Source organism: Lithobates pipiens, unplaced genomic scaffold (assembly GCF_037356315.1).
Source record: "Lithobates pipiens isolate NorthernLeopardFrog02 unplaced genomic scaffold, aLitPip1_a1.2 Scaffold_22, whole genome shotgun sequence".
Taxonomy (NCBI): Eukaryota; Metazoa; Chordata; class Amphibia; order Anura; family Ranidae; genus Lithobates; species Lithobates pipiens.
The window spans coordinates 250921213-250937112 of NW_027507784.1; the positions used below are offsets into that span (position 1 = coordinate 250921213).

At 44.1% G+C, this 15900-nt stretch overlaps 1 protein-coding gene across 1 annotated transcript in view; it reads right to left on the bottom strand.

Annotated features, from left to right (window-relative positions):
* The window catches only part of SMG1 (SMG1 nonsense mediated mRNA decay associated PI3K related kinase), a gene marked incomplete in the record, with an annotated part of 420057 nt that overhangs the window by 382947 nt on the left and 21210 nt on the right, over positions 1–15900 (bottom strand). The window contains 1 exon segment of the mRNA XM_077448938.1: positions 11089–11225. Within this exon segment, the coding sequence (XP_077305064.1) occupies positions 11089–11225 (137 nt within the window).

Consider the following 15900-nt stretch of genomic DNA (forward strand, 5'->3'; position numbering starts at 1 on the left):
AGCATCATGTTTCCCACGCCCACTGATTGACACCGGTTCGGCGTCACCATGTTAGGGCTGTGTGGGTAATCTCAGATGGTCGGTGGTCACTGTGCATTTGCTCCACCTGTACATTGGGGGCTCTTCCGGGGCATAAACTGGAGGCCTGGCATGGCTGGGATCCTTTCACTCTTAGTTTGGCGTTCCTACACAGCAACCTCATTTTTAGACAGGGAGACCACATGTACTTGGTTTCTTCCACTCAGATAACATCACACACATCCCATGCACAATGCTTTTTCACCATTCTTACATTTTAGGTTCTCTTACTCTCTCAGCAACGTTATAATATATATATATAAAAAAACACTAAGTTTACATCTTTACCATTCCTAAACTGTCCCATAGTCTCCCTGTCCACCCCAGCTTCTCAACCATGATGGTTCATATATATTATATACATTTAATCATAAATTTACTGCATTAAAGCAGAGTTCCTCCGCTTTAAGGGAAGGTGACAACCGGACATACCACACTTGGCATGTCGTTTTTGGGGGGGGGGCTTTTTTTAGAGGGTTCCAGCTCCCACTTCTTCCTGGCGCACCCATGGTGCTGGAAGCTCACCTCTCCTCCCTGCCTCTCAGCAATCTGGGACAAGTCACAGGTCCCAGATGATTGCCTGCCAGTCACAGCACGCAGCGCAGCTCGCGCATGCACAGTGCATGCCCACAGCCAGGTGCCCACAGTGACAATGTCGGCACCACAGGGAGGGGGGAGAATAGTGGGGATTCATTCCCCATCGATGGGGCATTGGACAAGTGATCCAATTATTAAAAGTCAGTAGCTGCAGTATTTTTCTTAAATTGGAACTCCGCTTTAAGCTTAAATTTAGCATTGTGCTTCTGCCATATATACACAGGTATATACAATTTTATTTACACAAAATCTATTGGATTAAGCTTTATTGGCCATTACTGTGTCTGACACGTATACATTTACATATATTTTATAGTGGTCAGCCAATGTGGACAAGTTGAGACCACAGGGACACAAAATACCACCCATGCCATGTTGGTCCTCCAGATGTCCCCCTGTTGTGGCCTTTGTTTGCTTCGCCTCCTCAGCTCCCGTGCTAGATGTTTGTTGCTACCGCCATCTGGATACTCAGTGACTGGCGATTTGGCTAAGCCCCTTTGGCGCATATGAGGTCTTTTTTTTGTAGACCTCTCGGACAATTCACCCCATATGCCTCCACTGTTAACATATACTTAGACCCCTTTCACACCACGCCGCCCATAGCATCGGTGGTAAAACGCCACTATTTTTAGTGGCGTTTTACCGCTGGATTTGCGGCACATTTCTGCCGCTAGCGGGGCACTTTTACCCCCGCTAGCGGCCAAGGGTTAAAACCGCCGGCAATACGCTGCAATAGCGGCGTTTTGCTGGCGGTAATGCAGCGCTGCCTCATTGATTTCAATGGGGAGCAGCCGTAAACACACCGCTCCAAAGAAGGTGCCGGTAGGACTTTTCCTGACGTCCTGCCTGCGCACCTACAGACAATGGTGCAGCAGTTTTAGGGCGGATTGCAAGCGCTATTTCTAATGCTATAACGCCTGCAAAAAGCCCTTGGTGTGAAAGCGGTCTTATTGATCTTATTACCTATATTGCAGATACTAAAATTATGCATTCACCCCCGAAGAAGTGAAACGCATAGGGTATCAATGCTTGCATATTGCCCTTTTTTCACATTTCTGTACTGTATGTGGATTGTTATTCTTTTACTGTGTATATACACCCATCTGCTTGGCAAATTTATATTTATGGCTGTTGCTTGTATATGCATGATATTTTGCAATAAATTGAGATTTTTACTCGTTATGAATATTGGCTAACCTCTCTCGCCTCACGCAAAGTTCCAGGGCGATTTCTATGTTTTTAGAACAGTAAATGGGAGTCCCTTGGGGCGGTGCCAATCTTTGGATCGTTTTCCTTTAGAAAATACCATCACAAGTATTAACTAGATTCTGCTTACAGTGCTGTGAAAAAGTATTTGCCCCCTTCCTGATTTTTTTTTCCCATGTTATCTTTTACATATTTGTCGCACTTACATTATTACTACACAAAGATAACCCGACATAATAATAAATTAGCTTTTTTAAAAACAGAATTTTGTAAGGGAAAAAAGCGGTCCAAACCTGCCTGGCCCTGTGAACAAGTAACTGCCCCTAAACCGTATAGCGGGTTGTTCCACCCTTCGTGGTAACAACTGCAATCAAGTCTTTGCAATAACCGGTAATGAGTCTCACTCGCTGTGGAGGAATTTTGGCCCACTCTTTGCAGAATTTAATTCGGACACATTGAAGTGTTTGTGCATGAACGCCCCGTTTAACCACTTTCAGACCAGACCATTTTGCTGGCCAAAGACCAGACTACTTTTTGCGATTCAGCACTGCACTGCTTTAACTGACAATTGGGCGGTCATGCGACATGGCTCCAAAACAAAATTGACATCTTTTTTCCCCCCCACAAATAGAGCTTTCGTTTGGTGCTATTTGACCAACCCTGCAGTTATTTTTTGCTATAATAAATAGCCCCCCCCCCCCCCAAAAAAAAAAAAAAAAAAAAAATAAAAAGACACAAAAACCAAAACACTTTCCTCAGTTTAGGGCAATACGTATTCTTCTACATATTTTTGGGAAAAAATTTTTTTTTTGCAATAAGCGATTGATTGGTTTTCGCAAAAGTTATAGAGTTTACAAAATAGGTGATAGTTTTATGGCATTTTTATTAATATTTTTTTCTTTTTTTTACTAGTAATGGCGGCAATCAGCGATTTTTATCGTGACGGCAACATTATGCGGTCACATCGGACATTTTTGACACATTTTTTGGGACCATTGTCATTTATACAGCAATCGGTGCTATACAAGTGCACCGATTCCTGTATAAATGACCCTGGCAGTGAAGGGGTTAACCAAGTGGCAGTGTAGGGGTTAAGTGTGTCCTCGCTAACTGTGGGGGGTGTGGCTGTGTTTTACACATCACTGATCTCTGCCCCAATCACAGGGAGCAGAGATCAGTGGCACTGTTGCTAGGCAGAACGGGGAGATAGTTGTTTACTTTAGCATCTCCCCGTTGTTCCTCCCCGTGAGACCATCGCGGGCATCCCCGCAGCGATAGAGTCCGCGGGACCCACGATCGGACTCACTGAGGTCCCGGGTCAGCGCACACACATGCGTACCTGTACAGCCCTTTGCCTGTCTGCCATTCTGCCGACGTACATCGGCGCGCCAGTCGGGAAGCAGTTAAGGTCATGCCACAGCAACTCAAATCAGATTTAAGTCTGGACTTTGAGCAGGCTACTCTAAAAACCTTAAAAAGGGGGAGTTTCACCAAAAAAAAAAAAAAATAATGAACTTTCGTTTAAGTGCTGGGGACCCCCTGACATGCCTTTTTTTTTCCCCAGGCACCCAGCTCCCATTTCCTCCCCTGGCGCCTGAAGTTCACCTCTCACTCCTCCCTTGAATCTTCTGGGAAACGTCACAGGTCCCAGAAGATTGCCAGCCATTCACAGCGCGGCTCACACATTCGCAGTGCACACCCGGCTGTAAAGCCACAGCCCGGTGCCTAGAGTTAGAATGCCGACACAGGGAAGAGGAGCGATGCTTGTGTGCCCGCATTGTTGGACCATGGGACAGGCGAGTGATTATTAAACGTTAGTAGCTACACTTTTTGTAGCTGACTTTTAAATGGGTGGAACTCCGCTTTAAAATTTTGGGGTTTTTCTGAGCCAGAGATTGACTTTCTGGTGTGTTTCAGAGAATTGTCCTGCTGCATAACCTGCACTTAAGGTCATGAACTGATGGCCAGACTTTCTGGTAAAACAAAAAACTCATGGTTTCGTCAATTACGGCAAGTGATTCAGGCCCTGAAGCTGCAAAGCAGCCCCAGATCACCACACTACCACCATGTTTGACCGTTGGTATGACGATTTATTTATGAAATGCTGTTTTTTTTTTTTTTACCAGATATAACGGGATGCACACCTTCCAAAAAGTTCAACTTTTGTCTCATCAGTCCACAGAATATTTGCCCAAAAATCTTAGGGATAATCAAGATGTTATTGGCAAATGTGAGACAAGCCTTTGGTCTTTTTTGCTCAGTAGTGGCTTTCATCTTGGAACTTTCCAATGGATGCCATTTTTGCCCAGTCTTATTGTTGAATCATGAACACCAACCTTAACTGACGCAAATGAGGCCTAGAGTTCTTTACATGTTGTTCTGGGTAATAATTAGTAATTTAGGTAGGCCAGCCACTCCTGGGAAAGTTTCCCACTGTTCCTAGTTTTCTCCATTTGTGAAATAATGGCTCTGACCGTGGTTCGCTGCAGTCCCAAAGCTTTTGCAATTGCCATGTAACCCCTTTACAGATCGGTATGTGTCAATTACTTTATCGTCTGTTCTTGAATGGCTTTGGATCGAGGCATGTGTTGCTTTTTCAGATCTTTTAGCATGCGTCACTTCATCAAACCGCTTCTATTTAAGTGATTTCTTGGATTCAACGGGTTTAGCAGTAATCAGGTCTGGTTACGGAGCGCAAAACCTAATAGTGGGGGTGGGGGGTTAATTGCTTTCACAGAGGTCCAGGCAGGCTTGAACAGAGTTTTTCCCTAAATAAATGAAACCATAAAAATAAAAAAATGCATTTTGTATGCCTAGTAAGGGTTATCTTTGTATAATATTAAAATTTGTTTGAAGATCTGAATTTAAGCGACACAATTATGCAAAATAAAAAAAAAAAATGTATTTGTATAAGGGTAGCAATAATACGTTACACGTTATGTGTTAAAATGTTATGCTCCCAAAACCTAGGTTTGTTTGGTTTTCTTTAAAGTGGTTGTAAACGCCGGTCAAAATTTTTTTTTTTTTAAACGAGGCATGAGGAGCTAGTAGAAAACCAAAACAGAAATGTCGCGCTAGATGAGAGCAAACGAAAAAAAAAAAAAAGGAAGAGCTGCAAACGCTATCAAAATATATCACTATGGTAAAAGTAAATTAAAAATAAATTGCTGCAAAAGATACATTTCATATAGTCAAATGATACAGTGTATAAATAGTAAAATGTCCCAATTGAAATTATTTCAATTGGGACATTAATATTTATACACTATCACTTGGCTACATGAAATGTATCTTTTGTAGCAGCAATTTTTATTTAGGAGTTAGTATGCATTACATACTAGCTCATTATGAAATATCCTTAGACCGAAGCTGTTGCAGCAGTCCCCGTACACCGCTGTGACAGCCACGTCTCCGGAATGTGCCTTGCGGGTTTGCTGGCTCCGGCGCTGTGATCGGAAGGAGCCACGATGACGTCACTCCTGCACACGCACAGGAGCAGCCATTAACTGCACAAAGGAGCCATTTCTTCAGTGCGCTTGTGCCAATGACATTGACACATGTGGTTACAGCAAATCTCTCCTAAACTGTGCAAGTTTAGGAGAAATTCACGGTACCTACAGGTAAGCCCTATTATAGGCTTACCTGTAGACAAAAGTGGTTATAAAGTGTTTACAACCACTTTAACCATTTTAGATCTCACATCCACATATCTCTTGTAGAACAGAACACCTGTTACATATTGGCCTATGAAATTTAGTATTCATTTTTGTCATTACCTACTTAATGATAAATCTTCCAGTACACACTATAGCCAATATACAGTATCTCACAAAACTGAGCACACTCCTCACATTTTTGTAAATATTTTATTACATCTTTTCATGTGACAACACTGAAGAAATTACATTTTGCTACGATGTAAAACTGTACAGCTTGTATAACAGTGTAAATTTTCTGTCCCCTCAAAATAACTCACAGTGTCAAAGTCTAAACCGCTGGCAACAAAAGGCTGTGTACCCCCAAGTGAAAATGTCAAAATTGGGCCTAAAGTGTTAATATTTTGTGTGGCCACCATTATTTTCCAGTACTGTCTTAACCCTCTTGGGCATGGAGTTCGCCACAGCTTCACAGGTTGCCACTGGAGTCCTCTTCCACTCCATGACAATCACAGAGCTGGTGGCTGTTAGAGACCTTGCGTTCCTCCACCTTCCGTTTGAGGATGCCCCACAGATGCTCAATAAGTTTTAGGTCTAGACAGGCTTGGCCAGTCCATCTTTACCCTCAGCTTCTTTAGCAAGGCAGTGGGCATCTTGGAGGTGTGCTTGAGGTCGTTATGTTGGAATGCTGTCCTGTGGCCCAATCTCTGAAGGGAGGGGGATTATGCTCAGCTTCCATATGTCACAGTACATTTTGGCATTCATGGTTCCGTCAATGAACTGTAGCTCCCCAGTGCCGGCAGCACCCATGCAGCCCCAGACCATGACCCTTCCACCACCATGCTTGACTGTAGACAAGACATACTTGTCTTTGTAATCACCTGGTTGCCGCCACGCATTTGACACCATCTGAACCAAATGCCTTTATCTTGGTCTTAGACCACAGGACATGGTCCCACGAATCCATGTCCTTAGTCTGCTTGTCTTCAAACTGTTTGTAGGCTTTTTTGTGCATCATCTTCAGAAGAGGCTTCCTTCTGGGACAGCCATGCAGACCAATTTGATGCGGCGTATGGTCTGAGCAGAGCCAGAATGACGCACCCCTTCAACCTCTGCAGCAATGCTGGCAGCGTTCATGTCCATTTCCCAAAGACAACCGATGGAGATGACGCTGAGCACATGCACTCAACTTCTTTGGTTGACCGTGGCGAGGCCTGTTCTGAGTGGAATTAGTCCTGTTAAACCGGCCGCTGTATGGTCTCGGCCACCGTGCGCAGCTCAGTTTCAGGGTATTGCCAATCTATAATGGGGAGCCTGTGGGCCCTGTGAATTTCAAGTATAAATGCAGAGAAGCATAAAGAATAAATTGTTAGACTCAAAGCCTCAAAGAAATCCTGTCAATGCAAGGCAGTAAACGGCCATCTGTATGTCTTAGTTTCGAAAGGGTTCAGTAAAGATGTGCGTTATAGCCGTCACCCTGGTGACCACCTAAATCGCACATCTTTTTTCACCATCTGTGTCCCTTTGAGGAAAATTTACCTTCGCTTTCTGTTCCATAGCCAAAGCAAGAAGTGAGAAAATCCCTGCAAACTAAGGGAATACCTTGGAGCTCCCCGAGTAACCAGAACTACTGTCCCCATTGGAAGATTTCCCTTCCGTTACTTTTCTGGGAACAACCCAAACGTTACCATTTTCTTTTACTTTCATTTTCAATGACAACAGTAAACAGGACAAATGGAGAGGGTGCATTAGGTAGCAATGCATTGATTGAAAGCACTCTGTAGTTGTAGTACCTCATGAGAAGGCTGATAAAGTTATGACAAATAAACATTTTGTGCCATAAGTGATTAACATTAACCAGCAGCTTGTCAGACTTCTAATTCTGTTGAACCTACTAAGTTGGTTTAACCAAACATTTACCTTGCCTGCTTACTTCTTGATTTGGAAGGAACTCTGGTTCTTGCTGTGTTTCAGATCCCTCTGAAAATTTTACTGTGACATTGTGCAGAGAATGAAGGACCTGTCAGTCTCTAATAAATGTATTGGATGTTTAGTTTTGTGTCTGTCTGTGGAGCACACAGTTTTCTGTCTCGCTTGTTTGGGGAGGCATAAGCAGAAAGCATAATGGCCTATAGTAATGCAGGCAGCTTCTAGGGTGTACATACATATGATCACTTTTACATCAATAATCAATAACTGGCAGGCATAACCTCTGTCAGCATTGCTCAACCAGTGCAGCCCTCCTTAGATCGGGGAATCCAGTAACAGCTTACAAAGAACACAGAGGAGGGCGCAAACGTCTAGTCTGGTAATGCATTAGGCACCTGCGTCGTCCTGTGTACATTTATAAAGCAAACTACTTCTATAACAGTCCCATTAGAAAAACACTATTTTTGCTCTTGTAGGCTGTATTCTGCTGTAATTAGCTTACATGCATGTAATAGCTTGTATGAAAATGGCTGCATCGTTCTAACCTGCTGTATACTCAGAGTCCATAGAACATCTCACAGATTCGGGAATCATTGACTTTTTTTGACTGGAGCCAAATACATTGACTGTTCTGCTTTCACAATCCAAGCACTGAAAAGTGATCTCCATTACTGATCCAGTTGTGCTGAGATGTCTTAACTTACAGTCTCTGTAGGTTATTAAACATTGACTCCATCCAAACAACATCTTGCAGATCGAGAAAGCTTTAATCCAGAAGCAGATCATGACAGATGAATAAGATGGGTCAAAAAATACATAGTGTGTCCAGCAGAATATAGTACAGGTGGATAAATGGAGGCTAAAGCTTAAAAAAAAAAAAAAAAAAAAAAAATAGGTAGGGCATCCCCTAAGTAGTAAGAAAAGGGATAAAATTGTTAAAAAGCAAAGAAATGGACAATGCATGTGTAACATGATAGGTGAAAAATCTGAAGATGGCCTAGTAGTGTAAACAGTGATTTTGCTTCCAGTGCTCCAGATCCAACGACCTTCCTTACAAAGCGAGGCTTTTACTCGGTGACAAGTGGGGCTATGCAATTAGCGGACCTCCAGATGTTGCAGAACTACAAGTCCCATGAGGCATAGCAAGACTGACAGCCACAAGCATGACACCCAGAGGCATGATGAGACTTGTAGTTTTGCAACAGCTGGAAGTCCACTAATTGCATATCCCTGCTCTACAGCTCGGAACCTGAAAACCATAAACGCAGTGCTTAGTACCCAACGGTCACATATTCCAGGCTAGCCTCACATGTGCAGTATGGCATCCAAAGTTAGGCTAACTTAGATAGCTGCTATATAGACTAGATCAATCAGCAAAATATACATACATACATACATACATACATACATACATACACACTATAATAGCGAGGAATCTTGATTCCACAATCAGAAGATGGATTATTTTTTTTTTTTTTAGCAGACTTGAAGAAAAGGCATCCAAACTCCTAGCATACGAACAAAAAAAACTGAGGCTTGGTAGGTAAAGCAGGCAGTATATGGGTTACGATTTTTCTGTTTGCTAGTGTCCAAACTGCCTGTATTCAGCAGCAACTGACCAGTTCTAAATTCCCGTTTCTCTCTCGGGGAAAAAAAATAAAATAAAAAAAATAAAAAAAAACACAGGTCCTCTCCCCCTTCATATTTCTGATTGAATAAAGGAGAACCATTCTATAAAAGTAATCAACACTGCTCTAACCTGCTTAGCTCACGTTATGCAAAAAGGGAAAACAGGAGGATTACAACCAGATAGATAGATTCAGTTTCTTATGCTAGTTGTAAGTAAAAATCTATTTTTAAAAAGGCATAAACAGCATAGAGCTTATAATATGTGCCTGGAGTTCAACTTTGAAACAGCTATGACAGAAGAGAAACTTCTATGACATGTATTTAACACTTACAGTGCCTTGCGGAAGTATTCGGCCCCCCTTGAACTTTTCAACCTTTTGCCACATTTCAGGCTTCAAAACATAAAGATATAAAATTTTTATTTTTTGTGAAGAATCACCAACAAGTGGGACACAATTGTGAAGTGGAACGAAATCTATTGGATATTTTAAACTTTTTTAGCAAATAAAAAACTGAAAAGTGGTGCGTGCAAAATTATTCGGCCCCTTTACTTTCAGTGCAGCAAACTCACTCCAGAAGTTCAGCGAGGATCTCTGAATGATCCAATGTTGTCCTAAATGACTGATGGTGATAAATAGAATCCACCTGTGTGTAATCAAGTCTCTGTATAAATGCACCTGCTCTGTGATAGTCTCAGGGTTCTGTTGAAAGCGCAGAGAGCATCATGAAGACCAAGGAACACACCAGGCAGGTCCGTAATACTGTTGTTGAGAAGTTTAAAGCCGGATTTGGATACAAAAAGATTTCCCAAGCTTTAAACATCCCAAGGAGCACTGTGCAAGCGATCATTTTGAAATGGGAGTATCAGACCACTGCAAATCTACCAAGACCTGGCCGTCCCTCTAAACTTTCAGCTCAGACAAGGAGAAGACTGATCAGAGATGCAGCCAAGAGGCCCATGATCACTCTGGATGAACTGCAGAGAACTACAGCTGAGGTGGGAGAGTCTGTCCATAGGACAACAATCAGTCGTACACTGCACAAATCTGGCCTTTATGGAAGAGTGGCAAGAAGAAAGCCATTTCTCAAAGATATCCATAAAAAGTCTTGTCTAAAGTTTGCCACAAGCCACCTGGGAGACATACCAAACATGTGGAAGAAGGTGCTCTGGTCAGATGAAACCAAAATCGAACTTTTTGCCCACAATGCAAAACGATATGTTTGGCGTAAAAGCAACACAGCTCATCACCCTCAACACACCATCCCCACTGTAAAACATGGTGGTGGTAGCATCATGGTTTGGGCCTGCTTTTCTTCAGCAGGGACAGGGAAGATGGTTAAAATTGAGGGGAAGATGGATGCAGCCAAATACAGGACCATTCTGGATGAAAACCTGTTGGAGTCTGCAAAAGACCTGAAACTGGGACAGAGATTTATCTTCCAACAAGACAATGATCCCAAACATACAGCAAAATCTACAAAGGAATGGTTCACAAATAAACGTATCCAGGTGTTAGAATGGCCAAGTCAAAGTCCAGACCTGAATCCAATCGAGAATCTGTGGAAAGAGCTGAAAACTGCTGTTCACAAACGCTCTCCATCCAACCTCACTGAGCTCGAGCTGTTTTGCAAGGAAGAATGGGCAAGAATTTCAGTCTCGCGATGTGCAAAACTGATAGAGACATACCCCAAGCGACTTGCAGCTGTAATCACAGCAAAAGGTGGCTCTACAAAGTATTAACGCAAGGGGGCCGAAAAATTTTGCACGCCCCACTTTTCATTTTTTTATTAAAAAAAAAAGTTTCAAAAATCCAATAGATTTCGTTCCACTTCACAATTGTGTCCCACTTGGTGATTCTTCACAAAAAATAAAAATGTTATATCTTTATGTTTGAAGCCTGAAATGTGGCAAAAGGTTGAAAAGTTCAAGGGGGCCGAATACTTTCGCAAGGCACTGTAATATACAAAGTATGATAAAAATAAAACTACAAACCATTTTGTTTTCTGGCTGCTGAATAAATTCTTTCAGCTGCTTAACGGTAGCCAGTCTTCGGTCCCTGTCGTCTTCCCGGGTGATCCTCCGAAGAAGATTCGACAGCCGAGACTCTTCAGAATAGGAAAGCGATCGTTCTGTGAAATTTTTGAAGACAAATTAACATTAATACTTTCATACTGGAAAATAAATGTTTGTCATAAGTTTAATAAAGAACTCAATATTAGCCTAGTATCCCTGAAGAGCAAGACGAAAAAACAGAAAAATCAGGACTGACAAATACATCTGCATAAACAGGCCTTTTTTTATTTAACACAGAACTACTACTGCATGCTTGGTTTTAAAGGTGTAGACTCCAAGGCTATCTCCCTGATCCTGGCTTCACTACCAAGTGGCTCACAGACTTGAAACAAGCATGCAGCCAGTAAACTCTAAAGGGTCTGAATTACGGTCCTTCACAATTGTTCCAGATCAATGACTCACCATTTAGAAAAGCCAGGACTAGGGTGACAGAATAGCAGCTTCCTTCTTTTATGGAACACAGAAATAGGTCTGCTTTACTGTGCTCACAACCAGGAGTAACAACTAAAAGCTAGGCTTACATCTATGCATTTTTTAAGTACATTTTGCAGTAACGCACTACAGTCCATTTAACATGTTTTTCTATGGTACACATTCCATAAGGTCCATAAAGACATGGATGAGAGAGTTTGGGGTGGAGGAACTTGATCTGTCTGACCTTAACCCCATAGAACGCCTTTGGGATGAATCAGAGTGGAGACTGCGAGCCAGGCCTTCTCATTCACATCAGTGCCTAACCTCACAAGTGCGCTTCTGGAAGAATGGTCAAACAGTCCCTTAGACACACTACTAAACCTTGTGGACAGCCTTCCCAGAAGAGTTGAAGCTGTTATAGCTGCAAAGGGTGGGCCAACTCAATATTGAAACCTACAGACACCATTAAAGTTCATGTAAAGGCAGGCATCTCAATACTTTTGGTAACATAGCGCATGTGCTACAGTGACAGCGGTCTGAGGGTAATTCTCACTTTTCACTTTAAAAAGATCCTCTCACTTCCTTTTGTGGCTAACAAGCATGGAACAGAAACAAACAAAATGGCAACAGAAATGAAAATAATAATGGACAGTGGTTTAACTATTCCTTGCTTTATCCAAAAAAAATAAGGGGAAAAGGAGGAAAAATTTGAAAAGTTTGGACTTTGACTTTAGACCAGGAATTACCTTATAATAAATGTAAATAGACAGTGGGGAGAAATTTACTGAAACCGATGCACCCAGAATCTGGCGCAGCTGTGCCTCCTAAATTTACCAGCTTATAACTTCAGCTTGTTCAATTTGACAAGGCCTCTTTTACACGGGACGGAATCCGTGCAAGCGGATCCGCCTGCTCAATGAGGTCGGAGGTGCTGATCAGCCAGATGACAGGTCCGTGTCCACTCCGCATAGTTCACTGTACTTTATGGGGCATGCGGATGGAAACGGCCTGCATGTCCATTTCAATCCAATTGTTATCTGAACCGATCGGTTGGGCAGATAGCGAATGTATCCCAATCTGTCTGTTTTTAGAGGGCCGGATGCCAATGGGTGACAGCAGACACGTCCACCGACATCTGCCACCCCATAGAGAACAACGGGAGGTCCAGTCTACCAAAAAACAAAACAAAAATTGACAGGCAGACTTGATCGGTCCACTGGTGTGAAAGGGGACTAAAACCTAGGACGCTGATTGGTTACTGTGACAGACCTAATCATTGAAAGAGCTGATCTTATTGACCTCCAGAGACAGACTGTCTGGTCACCTAGATTGCTTTAAGTGCTGTGTTAATTAACATGTTAATTCGATAATTGTTGTTTAAGTTGTGCTAGAGGGAAGGGGGGACCCTACATCGTTATCTAACCCATTGTGTTAAAAGGGACATCAAAACTTACACCTGGATCCAAGGTCCGGATAGCAGGAGAGGCACAGATACCAACTGCCATGAAAGAGGAATTCAGAAGGAGGTTGTGAGAGATGCAGATACAGCACAGAGGACCAGTATCAGAGCAGGTCCTGCTGGGATGGTTTGATCCTATACGCTGCAAACTCTGGAAGGAAGCACTACCCCCATGAGTAGCAACACCAGGGAAAAATTCTCCCCTCCATCCAGGAAAGGTACTGGTCGCAGTATAGATTGAGGGTGCTGTTTTTGGGAGAAAAGACACACAAGGAGCAGACAGCAGAATTAAGCAGAGATGTGGCTGGATGAGAACTACAGAGCCCTCCGGTGGCATGCATCCCAAGCATGCCCTTGGATAACGGAAGGCTTTGGCTATAGCGACCTGGGACTGTTCTATTTGAAGCCGACAGGGAACCCTAACTTTGGGAGTGATTTGAAGTAGCGGTTGGATGAAATCATGGATTTTCTAGACGTTCAGTAGCCCTTCTCTGAAGTGCACTGGGTACAGGAAGATATCGATTCTCTGCCCGTTCAGGAATGGGAGCTGGAGATCACCTACAGACAGCTGCTAGAATCTGCTCAGCACCAGCGCTGGGCTCCCTTTGCCTGGGACTATCAGGAAACACCAGATGAAAACTCTGAAATCCTGGCTGAAGAATCGGCAGTGGGAAATCTGGAGAGATTGCCATCCCCAAAGCTGAAATGCTGACAACAGGGCAGAGCTCTGCTAACCTCTGCCCAGCACCGACCGCTTGGACAGGAGATGGTGAACCCGATCCCCAGACATGAGTTGCAGAGACAGGGGATTTGATAGACTTTTCTACTGAGGAAGAACAAGCTGATAAGTCTCCAGCAGAAGAGCTGGTATCAGGGCCAAACTTCACTGTGCTCTGCCCAGCACCAACAGCAGCACCTGTGGAGTTGCAAGGAACTTACCCAGCTGAAGAGCTGGTCACCAGACAGAGGGTCCAAGACCTCTGCCCCACACCTGTGGCAGATCCGGAGGCTCAGGACGAGAAGGTGGTGAACACTTTCCAGCAGCAGATACAGGGGGAGAAGGGAGAGGAGGTGTTAGTTGTCCCTCAACAGTCAGCCAGGGTGGAGAAAGCGGTCTTTCCTCCCCAGCAAAGATCCGTGCACATGGGAGACAGTACCATAGACATGTTATCCAGGCAGCCAGATGAGGGAACGGAAAGGGAAGCAGCCAGCTCACCGCCCCAATGGCAGCTACAGTTTGGGAGTGGAGGAATCCAGCCTCCTGCCCCAACAGTTAGCTGAAGCGGATGATGTGGAGTCCCCAGCAGAAGTGCTACCAAACTCTGCCCAGCACCAACTGTGGAGTTCCAGGGAGAGATATACAACCCCGGCTCAAAGGCAGGTCCTGGGAACTCAGAGATAATTGCTCCAGGTGAAGGGATCCAGGTGCGATCCACAGCATGCAGATAATATGGATAATGACAGAACTCTAGACGGCCGCACTTCAATGCTAAAACTATGCTTTAGTCAAATAATATTTAGGACACAAGCATTAGCCTTAGTGCGAAAGCGTCAGCTGTTAGCATCTTTCACTGTGATGTCATTTGCTGTGTCCTAATTATTATTTGAATAAAGCATTGTTTTAGCATTGGAGTGCGGCCGTCCAGAGTTCTGTCATTATCCACATTATGTGGAGTTCCAGGGAGCTGGGGCAGTCGGCTCATCTCTCCAGCCACAGATTACAGAATTTATGGACTGTTCAGAGGATGTTATAGATTACGCATCACCTGCTCAAGTACTGGCAGCAGAACGGAGTACTGCAGACCCCTGCTCCATACCCGTAGCAGTTTCGGATGTCCGAAGTGAGAAAGTGATGGTTCCTCTTTCCCAGTGGATTTCAGAGATGCAGGGAGGAGAAGCAGCCATTTGTCCTCCCCAAAAAGGGTTCGTGGACCTGGGAGATAATACAAGTGAAAGGGAGTTCCAACAGCAGACGGCACCCCAGAATAACGACACCAACCCAGCTGAACCGCTGGCAACCGGACAGGGGGTCCAAGACCTCTGCCCCACACCTACGGCAGTTCTGGAGGCCCAAGGTGAGGAGGTGGGGGGTCATTCCCAAGCAGATCAGGACCCAAGGAGAGAATGCAATCGGCACCTCAAAACTGCAGCTTGATCTGGTGTCGGTGGATGGGCCTGCAGTTGACTGGAGCAGATTGTGTGGGGTTTCCAGCAGAAAGGCTGGCAACAGGACAGAGTGCTGCTGACCTCTGCCCTCAACTAACAGAGGATGGATTTCCTGTAAAAGGTGGATGGGACTTCAGTCTCCACCTGTATACCCCAGGGATCCTGGGCAGTTGGGCCAGATGCCCAGCAGCAAATCGAGCCCCGGAATGTTAAAAACCACCCAGCTGAAGCACTGGCAGCCAGAGTAAATGACCTCTGCCCAACACCTACTGGCGTCAACTACTCCTGGCAGCAAAGAATGGAGATCATGCGGACTATGAATTAACTTCACCCCGTTAACGCATGTCCAGACCAGCTGGAGGTCTGGGGCCTTGTTAGTCAACCTTTGATGAGGGAGAAAAGTGAGACAGACCTAGCCGGGACAGAGGCTTTTGGAGAGGACTGAATGCTAGCATGTTGCCTTGCGATTATGGGCCCTGGCATTTGGGGGTATGGTGCTCTTTGTGAGTTGTATGCCTGGGTACCCTTGAGGCGGTGTTACTTTAGATTCATGTCCATGTCCCCCAAGACACACAGAGTCTGGGAACCATGTATATGCCCAAAGACTATTCTTGGTTCTCAATTCTGAACAATACATGATCATTGAAAGAGCTGATACGTTGACCTCTGGAGACGGACTGTCTGGTCAACTA